The following is a 24,561-nucleotide window of genomic DNA, read 5'->3' on the forward strand; positions in this document are numbered from 1 at the left end:
AATTTTTTTAAAAAAATATGAATGGTTTCCAGAAAGAACCCACAAACTAACATGCATCAGACTATTCATGTACCAAATGCCTCTATAGTAAATGTATAGATAAATCGTTTTCTCCACTCAGGAATGCATCATGGGATGTGCAAACCCCCGTAGTAGGGCCCGAATAAACAACACAAAAATAAGTGTCAACACATCGAGCACTGCCGAACCCGAGTGATAATCTGTGACCCTCGTGACATCGCGACTCTACACCGTGGCATTATCAATGGCCGATAGCTAGTTATTACTCGGGATTCCTGGCCCTCGGTAGGCACAGCAAGAAAAGTGTGGTACCCACAGTGCCTTTTGAAACACGGTTACAGAACGGACTATAGTGATACCCGAACGCGCTACCCGTTGGGGAACATCCCCGCGCCAAATCGCTGGTCAAGAGGATATCGTCCTAGCCAGGACGACTCTGGCGGTAATCTCAGGTCTCAAGATGCAAAATCACGAAGTAAATATCCTTTATACGTATATTTAAGAAACATAATCATCAAACTCTATCCACCTCCATTCTTTGTCTCAACATTCACCCCGTATACCTGATATTTACCTTACAACCTATATCCTAATGATCTTTCAACTTCATGGTCCATCGCCTCTGGGGGCGGGTAAACTGGAACGTTTCTCCCAATTCCAAATCATGCTCGCATGCTTCCTTCCGCCAGAAACCCCATCCGTACCACTTAGGTTGGGTATTCCCCTTGAGCTTTGCGCTATTTGCCTGTTCTCTATGCTCTCGGATCCATTCATCGACCTACCAGTACGATTAGATAAAAGTAACTAAACGAATGGGCATAGTTACCGGGAAGCGCTTCAATAAGCTCCAGACTAGGATGACAACGGTAAACAGGGAAATCGCGAGGACGATCACCCACGTCCATTTGGGCCCACCGCTTATGATGTCTACGTTCATCCCAAACAATGACTAGTGGTTTATAATATTAGCTTTGTTTCAACAGCAGTGAATGATCTCCCCGGGGTGATAAATCTACCGCAACAAACATCAAAGGCAGGAAAATGAACTATAACACGTTAGCTTATACTCTTTACGACAATGAGGGGCCTCCAGTACCGTGATCCAGCTCAGTCGCTTCATGCTCATACCCATCTCTTTTGAAGTACGACTTTCATAGATCGAGACTAGATTGAACTCCTATATTCCATGTCAAACATTCAGTGTGGGAGCCTTTCGCCGGGTCCAAGGTGTTTTGAACTTACAAGTTCGATCATCTTCTGCGTTTTGTCATCTAAATCCTTAATCTCCTTAAGCACTTCCTCTTCCAATCTGTCGATCGTTACTGATAAATTATCAAATGATACGGGAGGGTCGACAATCTCATCTTGAAGATATTTTGTTTCGCGAAAGTCTGTTAAGATGTCCCTAGCACTGCGCACCTGGGTCTGCAACAGAGATCGAGAGTCACTCCATGTTTGAGCATCTAGCAGGAGGATTTCAATAAACCCCGCACTCTTCCCCTGCTTCTTTAAAAGTATCCGTCTCTGTAAACACCAGGGTTAGCGTCTATGAAGGTCAATCTTTTAAAGTCCATGTAGCCCATGCAGAGTGTTTCCAACGGTTGTAACCGGTTCTTACGTTCAGCAGGACTGAAATGAACTGAATAGAGATGGCCGGTAATTGAACCGACCAAATAAGAACCGGTTTATATTGCAGAATGATTCTGAGGTCTTGGCACTAGTCCGGCAGGAACTCTACAGCAAAAGTGTTCTGGGCTAGGTTGGGAAAACCGGTTTACCCCAAACCACAAGCTGAACTGAACCAAATCGGGAATAGGCAAAACCGAACTGAACTGTTTTCTTAAACAGTTCTAGAAACCCGGTTTGAACTGAGAAACCGAAGAACCGTAGGAAACACCGCCCATGCACAATGGCCTTTATTCGAAGAGGAACTTAGACTTACGCTGTGATCAAGGTGAGTGTCTGCTTCCTCAAGGAGCACCCTCCATTTCTTGTGTAAATCAACCATGAAGGCGTTGAAGAAATCAACAGCGTCATCTGGCACCCACCCGATGTCTAATGTACTGACGAAATCTATTGTCCGTAGTATAGGTGTGAACTCTTGATTCGGTTCTGGGGCCCTCTTTCGCATAGTCCAGTTTATTGTACTTTTCGCTGCGGCTACTTTGAACGCGTTGCCCATTTCGTTCGGTTTCGCCTCCTGTCCAGCAATTTGGAGCAAGTAATCAAAAGATACAGAGCAGGTTAAAAATGCTATACTTTAAGTTAGAATTGCCATAGAGAAACCTGTGGCATAAAACAGACCTCCACGTACGGCGGTGGTATCCATTTTCAGATGAGAGGGAAGGCCGGTTCCGCCCTGGTCCTCAAAGCGATAATCGCTCTTTACGCGGCACCATCTCCACTGTCTCATACATATTACCCCCCCTCCTGCCCCAACATCTCCCAGCGCGTAGAACCGTCTCTCCTCGGTAGCCACAACTATCTGCCTAGGGTTCCGCAATATTTCTTGAATATCCCTTCCTGAACTATGAAAGACTTAGTAGGACCCCATGACTGCATTATCCCCAGGTTAAGGAATACACACTGATGAAGACTCCTATGACCCTCCCATTCTACGCTAGGCAGCGTGTCGAAAGATGTGATTTGAATTGACGTCTTTTGTAATTTACCTGACTGAAGCTGATCACCACCGGCAGCAGGATGTGGCTGTCCCTCGGAAAGTGGAGAAATCCAGCTTGGATGAGGAATTGGTCGGGCGGTCAGTGTTAAGAAACACTTCCGTGCGTATTGGTTATATTCCTGATGCCATAATTGGATTGGACGACCTCTGGTCTCGCAGCCTAGCCAGAGGAATATTCGTAAACATTGCGGTCGAAAGAATCTCTCACTTCCTCGTAAAAGATCGAAAGGGGTAAGATTATCCTGATCGCGTATATTTGTGTCGACCCCAGAGAGTAGGAGAAGTGCGATGGACCGAATGTTCCTTTGCTTCACGGCATAGTGCAAAGGACTTGAGCCCTCTTTAGATAGGACAGAGGTGCTTATACCTGCCTGTAGTAAGAACTGAAGGATTTTAGGTTTTGTAACGTTTGAGATTAGATGGTCTGTATTAATAGCTGAGAGGGTATCCTTGGGCGCTGAAATCTGCTGGACAAGTGAACCCGTGTTAGGCAAAGCGCCAGGATCTTCAACATACCCGTTCCTTAATCCTACACACACCGCGGTATTAGTAGAAGCGCGGCGGACTGGGTCTAGATATCTCTACCTAGTGACAGGAGACTAGCTACAATCTTCACATCCCCCCACCTGATTGCCGCCAGTAGAGCAGTGGCACCGGCACCACCTGAGGGAGAGGGGTTCACATCTGCGCCTGCAGCCACCAGAATCTCTACGATCACCGCATGCCCACCCTCAGCCGCGGCCTGTAGCGCTGTTCTACCACCACGTCCGGCGGGTGCGGCGTTGATATCTGCGCCTGCAGTCACCAGACTCGCTACGATCGCCGCATGCCCTCCTTCAGACGCGGCCTGCAGCGCTGTTCTACCGTCATAGAGTGCCGGTCCGGCATTGACATCAGCGCCTGCAGCTAATAGAATCTCTATGATCGCCGCATGCCCACCCTCAGCCGCGGCCTGTAGCGCTGTTCTACCATCATTTCCACCAGGTTTTGCTTTCACATCAGCGCCTGCCGCCAACAGAGCCCCTACCACCTCCGCATGCCCACCCCCCGCCGCGGCCTGGAGCGCTGTTCTGCCATCCTTTTGCGCAGGTTTGGCGTTGACATTAGCGCCTGCCGCCAACAGACCCTCTACGATCGCCGCATGCCCACCCTCAGCCGCTGCCTGCAGCGCTGTTCTACCACCATATCGAGCCGGTTCGGCATTGATATCAGCGCCTGCCGCTAGTAGTTGCTCTACGATTACCGCATGCCCACCCTCCGCCGCGGCCTGCAACGCTGGTCTACCATCGTTTTGCGCAGGTTTAGCATTGACATCAGCGCCTGCTGCCAACAGACTCTTTACGATCGCCGCATGCCCACCCTCCGCCGCAATCTGCAGCGCAGTCCTACCATCATTTTGCGCAGGTTTGGCATTGACATCAGCGCCTGCCGCTAGTAGATGCTCTACGATTACCGCATGCCCACCCTCCGCCGCGGCCTGCAGCGCTGTTCTACCACCATATCGAGCCGGTTCGGCATTGATATCAGCGCTTGCAGCCAAAAGTCTCGCCACGATCGCCGAGTGCCCACCCTCAGCCGCGGCCTGCAATGCTGTTCTACCATCATTTTCACCAGGTTCGTCATTGACATCAGCCCCTGCCGCCAACAGCCTCTTTACGATTGCGGCATGCCCACCCTCAGCCGCGGCCTGCAATGCTGTTCTACCATCATTTCCACCAGGTTTGGCGTTGACATCAGCGCCTGCTGCCAACAGACTCTTTACGATCGCCGCATGCCCACCCTCCGCCGCAATCTGCAGCGCAGTCCTACCATCATTTTGCGCAGGTTTGGCATTGACATCAGCGCCTGCCGCTAGTAGATGCTCTACGATTACCGCATGCCCACCCTCCGCCGCGGCCTGCAGCGCTGTTCTACCACCATATCGAGCCGGTTCGGCATTGATATCAGCGCTTGCAGCCAAAAGTCTCGCCACGATCGCCGAGTGCCCACCCTCAGCCGCGGCCTGCAATGCTGTTCTACCATCATTTTCACCAGGTTCGTCATTGACATCAGCCCCTGCCGCCAACAGCCTCTTTACGATTGCGGCATGCCCACCCTCAGCCGCGGCCTGCAATGCTGTTCTACCATCATTTCCACCAGGTTTGGCGTTGACATCAGCGCCTGCTGCCAACAGACTCTTTACGATCGCCGCATGCCCACCCTCCGCCGCGGCCTGCAGCGCTGTTCTGCCATCGTTTCCACCAGGTTTAGCGTTGACATCAGCGCCTGCTGCCAACAGACTCTCTACGATCGCCGCATGCCCACCCTCCGCCGCAGCCTCCAGCGCTGTTTTACCATCATTTTCACCAGGTTCGGCATTGACATTAGCGCCTGCCACCAACAAACTCTTTACGATCAGCGCATACCCACCCTCCGCCGCGGCCTGTAGTGCTGTTCTACCACCATATCGAGCAGGTTCGGCATTGACAACAGCACCTGTAGCCAATAGAATCGCTACGATCTCCGCATGCCCTCCTTCAGCCGAGGCCTGCAACGCCGTCCTACCCTCTCCGGCGGGTTTGGCGTTGACATCTGCGCCTGCAGCCAACAGACTTGCTACGACCCTGGCGTGCCCACCTCTAGCCGCGCCCCCTAAAGCTGTTGCTCCTTGATGGGGGACCGGCTCAAAATTCACGTTGGCCCCACGCTCCAACAAGAGTGAAACCAGGCTTTCACCCCCTGTGTTTGAAGCCTCCTGTAGCGCCGTCCCTCTGCATTCACACCTCCATCCACCTGTTCCCTTACTCCGGGTTATATCCTCATCCCAGCGGTCACACAGCTTGAGTGAGTCAAGTGTCACACCTTCATCAAGCAACAGTCGCACTATATCTTCGTGGCCATGTGCTGCAGCTTCCGATAGTGCATCATCCATATCGCACACAAAGAATGGGTTGAACTGGTCTGTTTTCTCGATAAACCTGGCCACTGTATCTTTGTCTCCGTCTCGAACAGGTTGCATGAAATCGACACTTCCATACTCGAACGGGTCGGAACCCGGCGCACCATACTGGCTGAGAAATTCTCTTGTAGCGTCTGAGTTTAATCTTTCGGGAATAGAGCTGGCAGGACCGGTATTAGGCATGGCGGGAGAGTATGAATTTCGGGTGATCGTATATTTCCCAGCTGAAGGCAATATAGTTCAAGTTTCGTGCTTGAATAAAGGAATGGAAATTGACTCCGTCGATGCGTGTGTAGCCCCTAGCAGAAATGCTGTCCTGTTGCTCTAATCGTATTGACTTACAAGAAATCGCATTTAGCTGGTGCTCTCGACCTTGCCAATATTCAAGAATGGGGGCGAGGGGGGTCTACTACCTTGTGTCGAGGGGGGAGATAAGTTTTGCGCAGCTCCAGTCGTCGAACAGGGATGGAAAGTCGCTCTTGAGTAGGCGTTTTTCGATATGACAGAACCTCCGAGGGAGAGCGGTTTGCTGTTATGTCCCTACTAACGAATATTGAGAAATGCCGATCAGTTAGTTCGCTGTTCACAAGGTTTGAGAAAGCCGGAGGTCTTGCTAACTAAGAGTTGAAGAAAGAAATTAGGTATAAATACTTGCAACAATCGTAGATAAACCCGGAAGCAGAGCTGTAATAATGATTTTGCTATTTCATCTACCCTGGGAATGAGAGAATAGCCCCGAGATGGTTTTTTAATCGACTTCAAAGAGGAGGGAGGTTCTCTCGGTATGGTCTCAGATGAGGGGTCAGCGTTGTGCGCACTCAAAAGGGCACGGGCAGAGATACCCATGTTGAGAACAGCGAGCAGTCGACCTGCACTTCTCACTCGCGATCGGTGGATAAATGCACTGTACACATGCAGGCATGTGCAGACGTCTGTTCTCGACCAAATAGATGCTGACATCGAGGACGCATGTCTTGTATCGCATGTCAGCCTCGAGGATGCATTGGGGAGTAGTGGTTGGCCGGCTTGCCGCTTACCCGCTCGATGAGCAGTTTCTCTCGCCAGATCAGAGCCACTTGGCATTGAAAGAATATCCGAATTTTCGAGCTGGCTGCAAAAACGCAAACTACTTACCACTCTGAACCCTACAGGCTTATTCGCTCGGAACACTTGACGTAATATTCCTAAACTGGCATTACCGGAATCGCAAGTCGAGCTAGACATTGTTTTGTGACAGCGGCATTGAGGCCCGGAGCCAGTCCAGCTCGACCCAGGCCCCCGCATCTCTCAAAATAAGATAACATTTATTGACTGATACCCTGGGAAACGCCCCAGCCAAGATGTAAGGTTGTCTGTAGTGCGTGCGCGAAAATATTTTCAGCACCACCTGAGACAGATAGAATCGCTCAACCTGCGGCTGAAAGACTGAGGCTAACCGAGGTCTTGGCATCTCTGTCGAAACCATCCCCCCTCAGGCACTGTGTCCACCACCTGCATACCGTCCCCTCTCCATTCATAGCTCAGCCGCGACCACTCACCGGCCACTCAGTCGACTGCACGCTGACGGTGGTTCCACCCACGGTTGTTCCACCCACGGCACCCCGCTGAGTTATCTCGTGTCCATGCCGCTGAGGCTTCCTTCTACTAACATGGTCTAGAGCCTCTACTGTTCGTACTCCACACCTACCAACTCGGTATTTTTACCAGACAGCTCTCCGGAGCGAGCGCATCGAGTGGGGTAGTGCTGTTAGGCCATGGTAGCTGGCTAAGGCCTGGCAGTGCGGGCAGCAAGAGATGCTTATTACACCATAACATTCTGGACGGGACCACGGCGATGGTAGGAGCAGGGAGCGCGCGGGGAGCTTGGTGGCTGTATGCGTCCTCCTTCCCCGTACCCCCCCAGTCCAATCCAATGCCCCAGGTGACTGCGGAGAACGTGCCGAACTGACATTCTAACAAGCACAGCATTCTACCCGTGATAGAGACCACCGAGCCCTACTCCTCCCGCGAGCTAAGATTGAACAGCTACAACACTATTTATCTGCTCGGCGGAGGTACCTCGACTCGCACACAATCCAGCTATACCAACCACCACTATCACCATCCATCGCCCATGACACCACCCTAACACCCGATTCACCATCCTACCACCTCAGCCCCGGTGGCTATGTCCCCGATCCCCAACCCATCCACCACACAGGACCTTCCCCAGATCTCGCGCCAGCTAAGACACTTCATCCTCTACCAGAGAGCGGAACTCACGCAGCGGGGATAACTAGCTAGGAGGTAATCTCACGGGGTGAATCCCCATGCTTCGGGCATGGTGAGTGAGAGGACCGGCGGGAACGTGCGAAGCGTACACCGTTGTTGGGGGTGCCGCTGTAGCAAGATGGGGTACGTACCAGCGCCCGATGCGTATATATCGGCAGCCGGACAGTTATTAGGCGGAGGACGCGGCGGCGGCGGATGTGTGCTGTTTGGATGAGAGGAATCGCTGCGGCGAGCGCTGGTGCCCTTAACAAGAGCGGGGGAAGGGTCTTTGAGAGATTGATGCCTGGTGGAAGCGGCGCAGGGTCGAACAGGGGCGCCGGGCTATAGGTGCAAAGCTTAGAACTACCACCTAACGGTGCGCTTCAACTCTTGGGCGGTAGAATACGCATTTGGAAGCCCGCCTCCTGGAGGACTGGTGGTCTTGGCAATCTAGGCGTGCGTGCATGGCATGGAGCTAGTTCTAGTAGCGGGAACTTGTCAGGTCGACGGTCTTGTACATTGCTTTGTTAAAACCCGTAGAAATACATCATTAAATTTTGAGAGATCTGTGGGGCAGTACTCTAGCAGCGTTCCTTACCTGTGACCAAGCAAATATTGAAGAAACAGCGCCAAGGAACGAGGCTCCGGGATGCGAGGGTTCTTGACTGTGGCAACGGGTAAAAAAATAAGCCTCCAATCACGATTTACTAGCGAAAAAGGCATATATAAGCGTTTTTTGGTGATTTTAGCATTATTTTAGTAAGAGGCTATATTTTTTCTAAGACTCTCTCCAGAATAAGGCACATATATGCCTTTAGCTATACATATACATTATATACAGGTAATTCTTAAATAAGTCTCGATACGAGATCTGTCTTTTTCATCAATCAAGACTCTCTGGTAAATAAGCCTTATTTAAGGCTTAGGAATTCGAATTTTATTGATTATTTTAGCCTCATAATAGTTCTAATATCAAAATCTTAATTCTCCTATAGCCTAATGGGTAGCTTGAGAGCTCGGGCTCTAGTATACCCGTAATGCCCTGGATTCAATGGTTTGCCTTTTCGTTTCTTCTTAAACTTAGAATAAGTTTTAAAATTGAATCAGCGTAAATTGGATCAAGGCTTACATAAGCCTAAAATCGATCAAGGCTTATATAAGAATTAAATTAAATAAGGTTTAAATAAGCCTTCAATTAAATAATTTGAAATATCAATAATGTTTAATCACTGGAGTTCGCTGTTAACGTAAATCAAGGGAAACTCGGATATCCTTTTGAAGTCGGGCGTCTCTGATTACTCATTCAAGTTGACTCTTGCAATTAATCATCCCTGTAAAAAAGATCAACATCGTGATAACAAAACCACAACCGAAAATAGTGAGAGGAAAATCGCAACCTAGTACTTCATCACAGCAGGAAAGAGAGACTTTTATACATCGAGCACTGTCAAAGAGGGCAGAATACAACTCTCTTTGGTCAGTTTTTACACTGGAATTTGGTATTGCTGTATCTACATTGGACCATCGATTTAAAGCCAGAAAAAATAGACGCGAAGCGAATCAGGACCAGTAGAAACTACCATCAAGCGTGGAAAAGGCATTTAAGAAATGGTGTCGGGATATGGACGATACAGGTTTTCCGTGCAGGGTGGATCTGCTACGGGGTATGACGACAGCTTTATCGGAGAATATCGTGGAAGAGGAACATCTGGAGCGAGATACAGCACATATTGGACGAAACTGGATAACGCGTTTTTTTAATAAGCATTCAGATTTTTCAGCCAAAAAGAGTACGCAATTGGATCATCAAAGGCACCTAACAAATAATCCCATCACGTTAAGAAACTACTTTAATAAGCTAAACAGGTTTATCCGCATCCTAATCCCTAAAGGGTTTGGCCCCAACCAGGATACATACAATTTTAGAGACAAAGGGTTTATACTTGGTTAACTATCAAAAGCGAAGGTGATCTGCCGGCCAGGGAAAAGAAATCCAAATCTTGTACGAGATGGTTCACAGGAGTTGATAACAGTCATTGAAGCAGTCACTGTAGCAGGTTGCGTTCTTCCCGTTTGGATACTTTATAAAGGGAATAGTCATTACATTGGTTGGCACCAATCGACAGATAATTCGGAAGCGGTCTTTTGTTTTAGCGACAATGATTGTACAGACAATAATATGGAGTTGCGATAGTTGAATGAGAACTCGCACTTCGACATTCACTCCAAAAAGATCAGTCGAGCCCGACTACGACTATTGATTTTAGATTGTCATTGTTTACACCTAACCTATGAGTTTTGCTCTTATACCTTCTCTCAGAACATTCATATCATGTGTCTCTCTGCCCATTCAATGCACTCTCTTCAACCTCTAAATATAGGCCTATTCGGGTATCTTCAACATTATTATGGTAAAGCAGTAGATACACATCTTCGAGAAACCTGTACCAGTACAAATAATTGCACTTTTTGGTCATTCTTTGTTGATTCTGGGAAAGAAACATACACTAAATCCGCAATACAGACGGCTTTCCGAACCACTGGTATTTTCCCATTCGACCCCAACAAAGTATTAACAAAACTAAAACCGAACCAAAACCCCGGTCCTGCAACTCGCTTGAAGTCCAATCTCCAAATCCTAGATCATCCATTACTTCAAACATCAAAGAACAGACGTGACCTGTGCCATCAAGCTCAATTTGCTTTAAATCCCGGAATCCATTATCAAAAGAAACAATCTGTATAAGTTCAAGTTTCAAATATCAACTAAAAGGCAGTACCGGGGCTCACTCAAAACGAATATACAGACATTATTCTTCGAATGCCATTTTCAACAAAAGAGTCCCTCACTCAAGCAGAAATTGCCAAAATACAACTCCAGGACATTAGGGTCAAATATATGGGGAAAAGGGCAGTAAGAACCGACAGAAGAGTGATATCTAAAGCGCAGGAGATTACAGGGGTGGAGATAATGAGACTGAAGGCACTTTTAGAAACGAAAGAGTCGGACAAGTTGAAGAAGGGGACGCACAGATCAAAAATAAAGACCGGAAAAACCAAAAGTAAAGGTTAGTCTCTGGTACCTCAACCTATACACATTTCTTTATGGCGTTCAAATCTCGTCCAGAACTCCTACTAATATTCTTAATTATCATCTCAGTATTAGGGGAAACTTGAAGTTTGTTACCGTATTGGCATAATATTATTTCTGTATAGTAGTTGTTAGTTGGGATTGTAGTGCGGGTGAGAGCAGTTGTTAGGATCATAGTAAGGGGGACTCACCTCATATCAAAATTACGAATTATGTTACCGTTCACCACTTTTATGTGTAGATCATATTGGTGTTTACCACCCTTCAAGTTAATTATGTTTGTATCTTGTGGCGGTTCACCTTATGAAAACCTGACTGACATTACAGTGAATGAATACTCTGAGACATCAGACTTCCTGGTCATATCCGAGTTCCACGTTATTTACGTTAGAGACTTAAAATTAGAATCATGAATACATTTCCAAAAAGGTGATATTTGCCTTATTTGAGACTGCCCTAACGATTATTTTTTTTACTGCTTCCCGCAGTCAAGTTGGTGAACCCCAGTTATCTTGACACTATGCAATCACTAAATGATAACCTCAAATTCGATAGAAGCAGGACGAACCTTCAATGTGTATGCTGTAACAACAATCCCTATCAACAATGCTTTACCTTGCAACACTGAAATACACTAGTGCATCGAGCAAAGCTAGACTGTCTCGACCTTCAAATCACCGGCTCGCCTCTAGTTGAGACTGCACTTCCCCAATGGGTGAGTAGGTAGCCTATACTATCAAGATGCATTGTGTGAATTGGCAAAGGCTGTATTGTGTGTGGTACTAACCCTGTTACAACTGTCTACTATCCCACTTAGCAACCAATCTACTGCCGCATTTACAATAACAACGCTTGCTGAAGTATAATGCAGTACACATTGAGGTAGGGGACAACGACTCCCCTGAATGACTTGCTTTGCCCGACTGACTATTTATCCGATGGGTGCTTCGTATCCTTTATGCTGCGACCTTTATTTAGAAGGTGAAGAGATCCAAAATATCGTCTTTACATCTCTCATAACCAGAGGCCTCGCTGTGTAAAACTATCTTCTAACAGGATATATTTGTGTACAATAAATCCACCACTTTCACCCTACTCGTTCGGCCGGATTGAAACTGCTCAGACTAAAGAAGTAAATGATTGTAACGTTGATTTTTGCATAGCAACAGTGCGACGCCTCCCGATGAACCAACATGGTCTGACCTGATAACCCATAATCAACCAAGCAAAATGCCATCAACACATACAGTAGAACTTGGTACTGCTGCTAGAGTTCCTATTCTAGAGAGCTCAGTAATTCTGATGCTTCACTTACATGCTGATATCTCTTTTTACACGACAGAGGAAAAGTTGGATTTTAAAAGTAGTACTGCAAATGTTATAGTTAGAAAATAAAGGTATTTGAGATTGTAATTGTTATAGTGCTCGGCTAATTGTGAATGGGAAAAAACCTATAATTTGAAATGCTTGTAGGCTATAGTAGCATATTTGGAGTACAAGCATGTTGATGTAAGGAGCAAAACTGTCTAGAAGGTTCAGCTGAATCTGAAGCATTACGGGCCTGTTTTCAACAAGATGAATAGAATTAGCAGATGCTATTTCCCAAAGTTGAACAAGAATTAGGAATGCATAAGGCGAAATCTACTCTTAAAAATATATACTAGGAGTAACATCAACATCAGCAAAAAATTACATGTCGTCTTGGGGCACTTAGCCGCCCGAGATACCCCACATGCCACAGATGCCCCAAGACCTTTGCTTACCTCTATACCAACGCCGGGGCACACCAACACGGAGCCAGTGCACCTCTTTGCGAATGGACGTTGTCGCGACTGGTCTACATGCAAAATCGTCTTTTGGCGTCTAACGCCGTCTGAGGCAGTCTGTACGCTAGTATATTTGGCCCGGTTAACGGTTTTTGCTAGCAGTTTTCGCTGGCAGAATGAGATCACCCGGCCAAAAATACATCGACGAGGACATTGTTTCCGCACGCCAGTCATACATATTCGTCTATCTGACTATCTATTTCTCTATTTACATATTTGCTAGCGCTCTACCTATCTCTGGGCTTGACTGCCTGCCTACCTATCTCCGTACTTGACTGCCTGCCTACTTACCTCTGTACGCTGCCTGCTTGCCTGCCTGCATGCCTGCCCACCTACCCCGCCCCTGCCTGCTTACCTGCCTACCTCCACACTTTCTTGGTTCCCTACATACCTATTAGGAGCTGAATTGATGTTTCTTTCGTTCACCATGGGTCATTGATTTGTGTGTAGATTTGAGCGTAGATTTGATACTGATTTAGTTGTCGACTTGGTGCAATTACTTGACATTTTGGTGTCATGTTGGGTATCAATTTGGGCGTTGATTTGCCATGGATTCGATGCAATTTGGTCTCGATTTGTGAGTCGGTTTGAGTGTTGATTTGCTGCTATTTAGCAGTCTGTAGCGGTGTCAGTATAGGCGTCAAAATACTTGTAGGTAAATACATATCCAGTCATCGCTGCAAGTAGGAGGTAAGGATCGTTACAGGTAGTAGGTAGGTATCACTGCAGGTAGGAGGTAGGTGTTGAGGTAGGAATCGCTGCAGGTAGGAGGTAGGCGTTGAAGTAGACATCGCTGCAGGTAGGAGGTAGATGTCGATGCTGGTATGATGTAGGTGTTGATTCTGGCAGGAGGTAGGTGTCGAGGTAGGTGTTGAGAGGAAGGCTGCAGATAGGCAGCTAGGCAGGTAGGTAAGCAGGTGGAGATCCTCGAAAAGTCAAATTTGACCTCATTCGCTAGCGAGTTCAGGGCTAGTGCTCGGCCCTATGTAGGTTCGCCATGGTGGGTAGCAATTTCAGAGTCGGTGGGGCATCAAAAGGTGAGATTTCATATTTGGGACGCCTACAAAGCGTTTAAGGACGAGAGGTCATATTTCAGATGCCTAATACGCGTTAAAGGAATATCTATCAGATTTTGTACGCTTACTAGGTACAAAAAGATGACGTGTCATATTTGGTGACAGCGGGATGAGGTTTTGTGAGAAATAGAGGAGGTTTTGAGCACAGAAGATGAATTTGGACATCTAGGCACTCGGTTTCATCCTGGCGAAACCCCTTATTTGCTGATGAAACCGGTGGTTAATGCGATCAGATGGACGTCACAAGTGCATTTCTATACAGCAAACTCAAGGTATAAATCTACATGAAATCTCCTACAAGTTACTTTATTACCGGTAAAGCATGGAAAGTAATCAAATGCATCTATGCCCTCAAACAATAATAAAGGGAATGGTATACCCGTTTCTCCAAAGCCTTAATCAAAATAGGATTCACAAAGGCAGACTTCGACCCTTGTGTCTTCATAAACAAAATAGTGGAGGTCATAATCGCTATCTATCTAGACGATATCCTCATCTTCTACTGGTGCATTGAATGCAAGAACTGCCTCGACCTCCTTCTCCACTCTGAATTCGAAATGAGTGAAACCGCAACAGCCAACTAGGCACTAGGAATCCACTTGATCCACACTAAAACTGGAATGGTCCTATCATAAAAAGCCTATCTCAAGTATGTACTCATTAAATACGGCTTCGATGAATCTACACCTATGGCAATAACTATTGACAATAACGCCACCTTTAAAAAGGAACTTGAACGGGAGCTGAAAAATCGACAATCCAATAATTTATCAATCAATACTCAGTCCACTTATGCATACATCGATCGGTACCAGACCTGACCTCGTGTATACTGTCACTATACTCTCGTAATTTCTTTCCTGTCCCATCAAGGTCCACCTAGCTGCAGTCTATCGCGTTCTTCCTTACCTCAAGGCAATCCTCGATTGATGGCTCTTCTATTAGAAAACACCACCAACTCCACTCATTGGCTATAGTGATGCAAGCTATGCCTCCAACATCAACCACCACCGCTCATTCACCGGTTAATGCTTTATTCTAGGGAAGCACTCATTTCCTGTCACTCTTATAGGCAACGATCCGTCGCCAACCCTACGACTGAGGCGGAATACATATCCCTCTTGGACACCAGTCGACAACTGATCTGGTCAAGGAATACAATCTACGAACTGGAATGAAAACTGAATCTCTCTTTTATTCTTCAAGTCGATAACAACGGTTCTCTCTCTTTGGTGAAAAATTTTGTCTTTCATAAAAGGTTTAAACGTATTGACGTTCATTTTCATTGTGTTCGGGAAAGGTTTGAGGATGTGTTATTTGAACTGGAATATATTTCTAGCAACAACAACGTGGCAGATTTACTTGCAACGGGATTGGATAAAGGCAAACATGTTTTATTTTCTACTATTCACTGTGGCTCACGAGGGAAAATCTTGAAACAGGACGATCGGCACGTTTCATAGTATTGGAGGATTCTCATTATTTCATGATAGTATTTGTCATCGGCGCATAACTCACTCATGACTTGATTTCCTATTAGTCATTCTATTATTCGTATGCCTATGACTCATTATATCTCTTTTGTACTACCTCTCTTTTTGTATAAATACAGGGCATTCCCCCTTAGCTAGAATAATCAACACGATCAATTAATATACTTCTCCTACATAGTTTCTTTACAGGCATCTTCACCGGAAGTGATTACACAGTCTACTAGCGGATGCGGATGAAAATTCAGAATTTGCATAGGAAGCCTACCGCTGTTGCAAATAGTTGAGAACACCCCCTACCTCAGAAACTACACCACCGCCCGACCGCTTATCGAAAAACCGCCCATCCTCCTCTGATCTGATTTTAGTTTACGATCCAGAAGCACTGACCAGCTAGTTTATCTTTAGCTTCAACCAACAGACAGACTTTGAAAACACACGTGTTTGGTATTCTATATACAGTACGATGCCAGTCGTGAGCGTCAGGCGCGCCCCCCGAACCATCACGGGTACCAGCACAGCAACCACAATTGATCCTTTGGAGAGCTGAATTTTTGTATAGTTGTTAAATAGTAGATAAACAAAAACAATTTGACATTTAATATCTTGTGTACCAACCCGCGGTGAAAAGGTTGTGAAAATTTGGTTGCGCGCGCGCGTTGAGACGCCGCGCCTGACGCTCACGACTGGCATCGTACTGTACAATTTGGGCTGTACTGAACAACGAACTTACTGGTTGAGCGCACTACCGCCTCACACTCAGATGCCGTGCTCTCGAAAGATGGAAAGGATTACTGGTATCAGAAATCATATCTTGGCTCCGCCGGATATCTTGTCAACTTTGCCTTTCCGGTTGACAACAAGAAGGTTGCTCCTTGCACCTTTCAGAACGGGGTCATGTAGAGAGAAAATACTTCCCTCGGAGTCTTGTCGCCTATCATCGAGAACGTATTCTGGAGAAGCTATGATCCCGGTGCTTTCTGTGTTGCGTTCTGGTGCTTGAAGAGTGCACAATCTCCTTGCTCTCCCCCACCTTTCATTTCTACCCGTCTAGATTCTTCGCAGCTGTGATCTCACGTAGGAGCCCCTAAGCCCAGGTTATCTGTTTTTCTACAATGGGAAATGTCTTCTTTTCTTTCGCTGTGCTATTTATCCCGCTCTCTGCATCGTGGTGTGGGGCTAGGTAGTGCCTTGGCCGAGGTGCACCGAAGGTGGAGATACACCAGAACACCTGCCAGGGTGCCGCTGGGCGCGGGTATGGCGGGGCCTAAGCCCCGAGCGCCGTTCTTATGGGAGAACTGTGGGGGGTGGGCATATGGTATGTATGAATTCCGTCACCGGATGTCACTCGTTTTGGGCTTCGAGATATCAGAGATCAAGATAATTCGCAGACCTGTTCGGGTACAACGCGAATGATAAGAGAGGTTTTGGAGCTTCGAGAGTGGGTTCAGATATCGCGCAATACTTCTCTGTCGCCGTACTAGAGACTATGGCCCGGATGGTTAGCGTTCGGCACGAGCTTGTTCAAGACCAGCCTCGCTCTGAGCTCGAGCTGGCTCGGAGGATTGGAATGAAAACTCGAGCTATTCAAGCTCCGGAGATAGGCTCAAGCTTCCATCTTTATACTGGGAATAGTTATCTCGCGTATGGTTCTCCGCCGGGGGTCTAGTGTGATTTTGGAATCCCATTTTGCCATTATGATAAGATCAACTAGTTACTAATAGTTCATAAGTCTCGAGCTTTCCCAATGTTGGATCGAGCTGCTGGGCTCGTAGGAAAGAGGACATGAGGCATTCGAGCCTAAAGGTCGAGCTTAAAGATTGAGTCAGCTCGGCTGGTACCCAACACTAGCCCTGTGGGGGTTTAGTTATGACCAAGTGGGAGGAGCGATTGTGACACAGTGAGCTAGGTCGGTATCGAACTTATATACGCACTGTAGCTGCCGCTCTAGGAACAGAATACCGCATCCCGCACCGCTCCGGTGGTCGGAACTAACATTCTTGCAAACCGGAGACTTAATCCGGAGGTGTCTGAGCCTCGTGCATGATGCGGTGTATGATTATACATTCCGGTAAAGAGACATGGAAACCGCCTATTTCGGCGGCGGAATATGGGATAGGTTTGAGATTTATGGATGGAGTCGTTCACCTCACGTATCCTGACTATGATTATGTACCTGGGGGTGCCGGAAAGTGATGCAACGATCAAATAGTCCATATTACTCAACAACCAAACTAGCTAACAGAGTCTGGAGCCTATATGTGGTAGTTTAGAAGCTGGATAACCTGGTTATGGTAGGAGTTAATATGAATAGCCATTGCATTGCTTCTCCTTTTCTTACTATCGTTTGTCACAAGTTGTTCTTTTGCAGGCTAAAAACCCCAAGTCAATGACCTGAAAAAATGCACTCTATTCTAGAGACTCATGCATCATGCATATGGCTAAAATATCGATCTTGTGCAAGCATTGTGTTGTGTTAAGAATTGAAATTCTGAGTGGCTTTCCGCGTTGCTAGGTCAAGCATTGCGTCACTTTCTGGCACCCCCGCGTACACACTACCAGTATCTCCCATCACCGGGCATGTCTGTGATATATAGATACTTACCTATATATATATATATATTCTCCCGTTTACCAGTGACCGCTAGCTAGAAAAGAGAAACGTTACTGTTTTGAGCCAAGCCGTTCAGTTGCTTTATCACTGAGTGATAATGGTTCCCAGTGTCTTTAGCACTTTGCCAGAGTCTAGACAGAGAATCACCAGCGACACTTATTTACCTCTTTCAACTCCGAACACCCATCTACTTTCCTAGCAGGTAATGGCAGCATTTAAGCTTCCTACTGAACCAAAAGGGTTAGGGTCGAATGCTGCCTAAACCGTCTAGACACCGCCAGACAATCGGAATAGTGCGAACCATCCGTTGCCAAACAAGAACGGATGTTCTGTGTGGCCGGTGGGCCTTGGGGAATTTAGAGGTTGCTGCCGTACAGCATGCTTCAGCAGAGGTCTACTAGAAACGTATACGTGGGCATATCGGAATTAAGAAAGGGGATGACAATGTAGTGCACGAAGGTAAAGTGGTCTAGCTCAGTAATAGTGTGCACGGTCTTGTTTAACTACATACCCGTATCACCGCAGGGCATATAGATCCTTCTGCGCAATGGACGCGTCTATCATAACCGCGATCAACCCCCACAAAGAAGACAGAAGTCTTGAAAGAGAGCGCTCGGCACGTCTCATAGTTCTGGAAGATTCTCATCATTTCATTATAGTATTTGTCATCGGCGTATGACTCACTTTCCTACTAGTCATTCTATTTACTCAGACGTCCATGACTCATTGTATTCCTTTTGTACTACCTTTCATTAGTATAAGTATGGGGCATTCCCCCTTAGCTAGAACAATTAACACGATCAATTACTTTACTTCTCCTATATACTTTCTCTAGGTTATGAGCCCGGAGACCACTCACGCTTATACACTCTTCACCATTTTTACCACAAAGTACACTTTCTCGTTTCACTTTCAATCATGTCTGAGAGGAGCATCAAAATTCCCGCACTCCCATGCAAGCTGGATGGTCAAGGCCATTACACTGTATGGAGGGACCTTGCTACCCGCATGCTGAAAGTTCACAATCTGTGGAACTTGGTCAATGGTTCGAGCAAGCGTCCCGTGTTGACAACCACCACTGTACCTACCACGGCACCACAAGCATCAGGAAGCGCTGATGAGGCTGAAGAAGACGAAGAAGAAACCTCCGACAACGCCGAAGAAATCAGTGATTGGGACAAAAAGGATAACCTTGCGGTTGTATTCCTTCAATCTAACATCGAATTCGAAGTCATTCTCACGCTGACACCGGCCGAAACTGCTCACCACCTCTGGACTCAACTCGAGGACAGATTCGATCGAAAAACTGTCGCTTCCCTCCACTCGCTCCTCGCTAATGTCGTCACTCTACAGTACACACCCGACAAGGGTATCAAGGAACATCTAACCAAGTTCAACACTCTTTGGTCATCCCTCCTCACTAGAACTAGTAACTCTACGGACAAGACCAAAGACCCACTCGGTTACCACCTTCACCAACTCGCATCTGTCTCAAAAGCGAAGGCATCCTTCCTACTCCTCTCACTCCGGCACGAATCTCTCGAATCAGTTGTTGACAACCTGCAAACCAAGCCCAACGTCACCTTCGATGACGTCTAAGAAAAGCTGTTGGATCTGGACTCACGGCGCAACAACGATGGACAGGCGGCTGGAGAAGCCTACACAACCAGGCGAGGAAACCCAAGACACGGAAACAACAACAGAGTCAGGAGTCCACGTAACAACGAAACAGGAAATCGGGACATCACATGCACCTGGTGCACCAAGAATGGAGAATATGCAAAAGGCCACACACACAAAAACTGCCGGAAACTCAAAGCTTCCAGAGACAAGGAGAAGTCCGCTGCATCTGGCAATCTCAACGTCGCGTCTGGTACTGGATTTCACACAAAACTCGACCTCTCTTGGATCCCCGATCTTTCTGGCCTTCCCGCACTCGAAGAAACCGATGTATTCACAATACCGGTTGACTTCGACCTCACCAACTTCTCAGATGACACCTCGGACATGACCATGGAAGACTACTTTGGATTCATTGCAGGACCTTCCACCACCGACAACAAAGCATGGATTCCTCGACCCTGGTGCAACCAACCACATGACCGGAACGCTGGTTACCGACCCCACTCCCCATACTGGAACAGTTACGGTTGGAGGAGGTCGCAAACTCCAGATAACCGGAATTGGCAACGTCACCATCAACGGATCACATGGCCTGATCACTCTGCAGAACGTAATCTTGATCCCCGAATTAGGCAACACCAACCTGATGTCTTGGTCTTGCATCGCTAAAAAGGGATTCACCACAACTGGGACGGAAGACGACTTTACCATCTACAAACCGAACAGCAAGGAAATTATTGGGATCGCTAACGCAAATAGTAATGGCCTTTATATTTTTGAAACCAAGGAACCCTGCGCACACCTCTCTGCCGCCACCAGCTTCTATCACTGGCACCAACGGCTAGGACATCTCCCCGCTTCCTCGCTCTCACGGCTTCGCACCATGGTCGCCGACCCCAAGTCCCTCCCCACATCTGGTCACATGGAAACATGCAACACATGTGAACTCGCTAAATCAACCAAGTCACACCTCGCTCCTCTCACCGAACCCCAATCCAAACAACCACTGGAACTAATACACTCGGATCTGAGCGGCAAGTTTTCGACTCCTTCTCTGGGCGGTTTCAGTTACTATATCACTTTCATCGACGATTATTCCAGGTACGCTCACCTCTACTTCCTTAAAAAGAAGTCAGATGCAGCAGCTGCCACGGAACGATACATCGCCTACATGGAAAATCAAATGGATAAAACGGTTAAACGGTTTCGAAGCGACAATGGTGGCGAGTACATCTCCAACGACCTTCAACAATTTTTTGCCTCCAAAGGCATAAAGCATGAATTCACTGTACCTTACTCTCACGAGTTAAATGGAACAGCAGAACGCTTTAACAGGACTATAGCAATAATGGTACGATCCGCCTTGCTCGACCACAAACTCCCAAAAGACCTATGGGCAGAAGCGATCAACACCATTGTACACGTCAAAAATCGACTCCCGCACAAATCACTCCCGAACATGACACCATACGTGTTACAGGAACTACGGAGCACTGTTCTAGAAGCTTAGGACGGTGAGGAATACGAGTGACGGGTTGTGATGCGAGGACGGTCGGGTAACGAAAGGACAAGCATAGAAAGGTATCGGGTAGTGTGGGGGCGCGCGGTGTCACCACGCTAGTCCCATACTATTATGACGCCACGCTTACTGTTGGGTGTCTCACCCGAAATAGAATAGGAAGCGGGGCTTACGGCTGTAGGCTGTTCTACTCAGGGAAGTAGGTCTAGGATAATAGTATGGTACAGCCCGATGACTGGCAATTGCAAGGTTCATGGTTACGTATCTGAATTAGAATGGAGGGCGGAACTATGCGGGGGCGCTTTTCTATCTGGGTTATCTTCGGGAGCATTATCTTATTCTATTATCGTTGTATCAGTTAGTATTAGAAAGCGGGCCTTGGGATAGTTTCCAACATGTATAAATAGGGCGGGATTCTGCGAAGACTTGAGGGTACCATCGACCATCAAGTCAAGGGAATCCGGTTTACAATATCATCAGTTTAAACGCTACAGAATTATCGCTTAGCACTGGCTATTTCCCCAAACAATACGAAGCACTTACCGGCAAAAAACCCTTTATTGGGCACCTCCGATACTTCGGTGAAACCATGTTCATACACATACCCGTCGAAGCATGACCAGCTGGAACAAAACTGGATGCAAGGGCTATAACGGGACAATTCTGCGGATACGGAGACTCTGAAAAAATCTGTCGCGTCTACATACCATCACAAAGGAAAGTAGTTCTCTCTCGACATTTTAGGTTTAAAGGTACATCCGTAGGGGAAGAAATCGAAATCAAAACAAAAACCGATACACCCCCTAAACCAAAACAAATCGAGATCAAACAAGAACCACCCTCACGTCCGTCAACACCAAAACAACATAAGACATATGACGAGAACCCAAGTGACGATGACATGCTCAATCAACAGATAAAGCACGAACCCATGGAATATTTCTCCGACACTGACTCGGAAGCCCACGCAAGTATAGTGGGGGCCGGCTATATGAGGCCCGCCACTGAACGTACCCCGCATGATGATAATGAAACAGATACTGATCAACCGAGACGTAACCCAGCACGGGAACGGAAAGCCCCGGTCAGACACGGATACAACATTCAGCATGACACTACCCTAACAGAACCAACAAACTATCACCAAGCGATCAACAGTCCTGACTCCGAAAAATGGCAAAATGCTATGAAAGTTGAACTCGATTCACTCGCAAGGAATAACACATGGAATCTGGTCAACACACCGGATCACCGCAAACTGGTCGACTGCAAATGGATATATAAAATCAAACTCGGGCCCGATGGTAACCCCATACGGTACAAAGCCCGACTAGTCGCAAAAGGTTTCTCACAGGTCCCTGCTCAAGATTTCGATCAAACTTATGCCCCCGTCACTCGATACGAATCCATCAGACTACTCCTCGCTCGCTGGCTTCAAACTGGTGGCCAATGCGATCAGATGGACGTCACTAGCGCATTCCTATATGGGGAACTCAAGGAAGAAATCCACATGAAATCTCCTCCAGGCTACCCCACTCCCGGCAAAGCATGCAAACTATTCAAATGCATCTACGGCCTCAAACAAATCATCAAGGGAATGGCATGCCCGCCTCTCAAAAGCGCTAATCAAAATAGGATTCAGAAAAGCAGACTTCGACCCCTGCGTCTTCATACACAAAACAGGGGAAGTCGTCATCGCTATCTACGTGGACGATATCCTCATCTTCTACTGGTCCGTTGAACGCAAAAACGGCGTCAGCCTCCTCCTCCACTCTGAATTCGAAATGACGGAAACTGGCACAGCCAACTGGTCACTTGGAATCCACCTGATCCACACCAAAACCGGCATCATCTTTTCACAGGAAGCCTATCTCAAGCGTGTACTCATCAAATACGGTTTCAACGAATCCAGACCTGTGGCAACACCTATCGACAACAACGTCCACCTCCAAAAAGGAACGGAAACTGAGAAAATCGACGATCCAACAATTTATCAGTCAATAATCGGTTCACTCATGTACGCAGTAATTGGCACTAGACCCGACCTCGCCTACACCGTCACGAAGCTCTCCCAATTCTCCTACTGTCCTACCAAGGCTAATCTAGCTGCAGTCCATCGCGTCCTCTGTTATCTCAAGGGTACCCTCGATTGGTCACTCTTTTACGCCAAGACTCGACCAACTGCACTCATCTGCTACAGCAACGCAAGCTATGCCTCCGACATCGACGATCGCCGCTCATTCACCGGCCATTGCTTTATGCTAGGGGAAGCTCTCATATCCTGGTGTTCTTATAAGCAACGATCTGTCGCCACTTCTACAACTGAAGCGGAATACATGGCCCTCTCGGACACCAGTCGACAACTGATCTGGTTAAGGAATGCAATCAATGAGCTGGAACGAAAACCGAATCTCTCTTTCATTCTTCGAGGCGACAACAACGGCTCTCTCTCTTTGGTTAAAAATCCTGTCTTTCATAAAAGGTCTAAACACCTTGACGTACATTTTCATTTTGTTCGGGAACGGTTTGAGGATGAATTATTTGAACTAGAATATATTTCTACGAACGAGAACGTGGCGGATTTACTTACAAAGGAATTGGATAAAGGCAAACATGTTTTATTTTCTTCTACTATTCACTGTTGCTCACGAGGGGAAGTCTTGAAATAGAGCGCTCGGCACGTTTCATAGTTCTGGAAGATTCTCATCATTTCATTATAGTATTTGTCATCGGCGTATGACTCACTTTCCTACTAGTCATTCTATTTACTCAGACGTCCATGACTCATTGTATTCCTTTTGTACTACCTTTCATTAGTATAAGTATGGGGCATTCCCCCTTAGCTAGAACAATTAACACGATCAATTACTTTACTTCTCCTACATACTTTCTCTAAGAAGCCGCCCGGTGCTTCCAACCCCTCTCAGTATTCAACTGGTCGGCGGTGTATCCGCTGATTCTTTCGGGTTTCGACAACTAACTGCACTTTTCACATGTTGTTCCCCGGTCGCTGGGGCAAATAGTTCTGCGACCGGGTTACCAAAGACCATGCGGTGTTCATCTAGCATTTGTATAACTCTGTCGACAGAGGCTTAAGGATCGGAGAGAGGAGGATAATCCTCGTAGGCAAAGGATTTGGAACGATTATGGGCTGAGGTTGATGGCCACCTTCGCTTCATCCCGCCGGGTTTCTTTCACTGTTTTTCAAGACCGGCTAACGGGTTGAGACGGAGCATCAGAATCAGTATTTTGCTCGGCAGTGCCGATTACACTGTTTTGTTATAGGAAACAGCATGCGGCGCGGTTACAGAACCCTCAAACCACCTCCCCCCACACCCCCGCACCCCCCACCTCCAACATCTCCCCCACCGTCACCAAAACGAAACCTGCCGCCCCAGATACTGCTCCTGCAGCAACACCCACTACGCCG

General features: G+C 47.2%; 4 protein-coding genes across 4 annotated transcripts; 2 read left to right on the top strand and 2 right to left on the bottom strand.

The window, feature by feature from the left end:
- Nucleotides 1–610: 610 nt before the first annotated feature.
- LAJ45_10148 (uncharacterized protein) lies at nt 611–5,825 on the bottom strand (the record flags this gene model as incomplete). The annotated part of the gene is made up of 10 exons (XM_046119678.1): nt 611–799; nt 848–970; nt 1,038–1,067; nt 1,118–1,198; nt 1,264–1,545; nt 1,964–2,274; nt 2,336–2,380; nt 2,437–2,549; nt 2,609–3,233; nt 3,290–5,825. 10 exons carry the CDS (start codon nt 5,823–5,825, stop codon nt 611–613), a joined length of 4,335 nt encoding a protein of 1,444 aa, XP_045967128.1.
- A 565-nt stretch (nt 5,826–6,390) lies between these two features.
- On the bottom strand, nt 6,391–6,866 carry LAJ45_10149 (uncharacterized protein; the record flags this gene model as incomplete). The annotated part of the gene is made up of 4 exons (XM_046119679.1): nt 6,391–6,431; nt 6,485–6,615; nt 6,680–6,699; nt 6,777–6,866. 4 exons carry the CDS (start codon nt 6,864–6,866, stop codon nt 6,391–6,393), a joined length of 282 nt encoding a protein of 93 aa, XP_045967129.1.
- Nucleotides 6,867–7,396: 530 nt separating this feature from the next.
- LAJ45_10150 (uncharacterized protein) lies at nt 7,397–7,925 on the top strand (the record flags this gene model as incomplete). Its single annotated transcript, XM_046119680.1, has 3 exons — nt 7,397–7,399; nt 7,484–7,514; nt 7,603–7,925. 3 exons carry the CDS (start codon nt 7,397–7,399, stop codon nt 7,923–7,925), a joined length of 357 nt encoding a protein of 118 aa, XP_045967130.1.
- On the top strand, nt 7,477–7,770 carry LAJ45_10151 (uncharacterized protein; the record flags this gene model as incomplete). Its single annotated transcript, XM_046119681.1, has 2 exons — nt 7,477–7,514; nt 7,608–7,770. 2 exons carry the CDS (start codon nt 7,477–7,479, stop codon nt 7,768–7,770), a joined length of 201 nt encoding a protein of 66 aa, XP_045967131.1.
- Nucleotides 7,926–24,561: the final 16,636 nt, after the last annotated feature.

This window comes from Morchella importuna, assembly GCF_003444635.1.
Source record: "Morchella importuna strain M04M26 chromosome Unknown Morimp01GS042, whole genome shotgun sequence".
Taxonomy (NCBI): Eukaryota; Fungi; Ascomycota; class Pezizomycetes; order Pezizales; family Morchellaceae; genus Morchella; species Morchella importuna.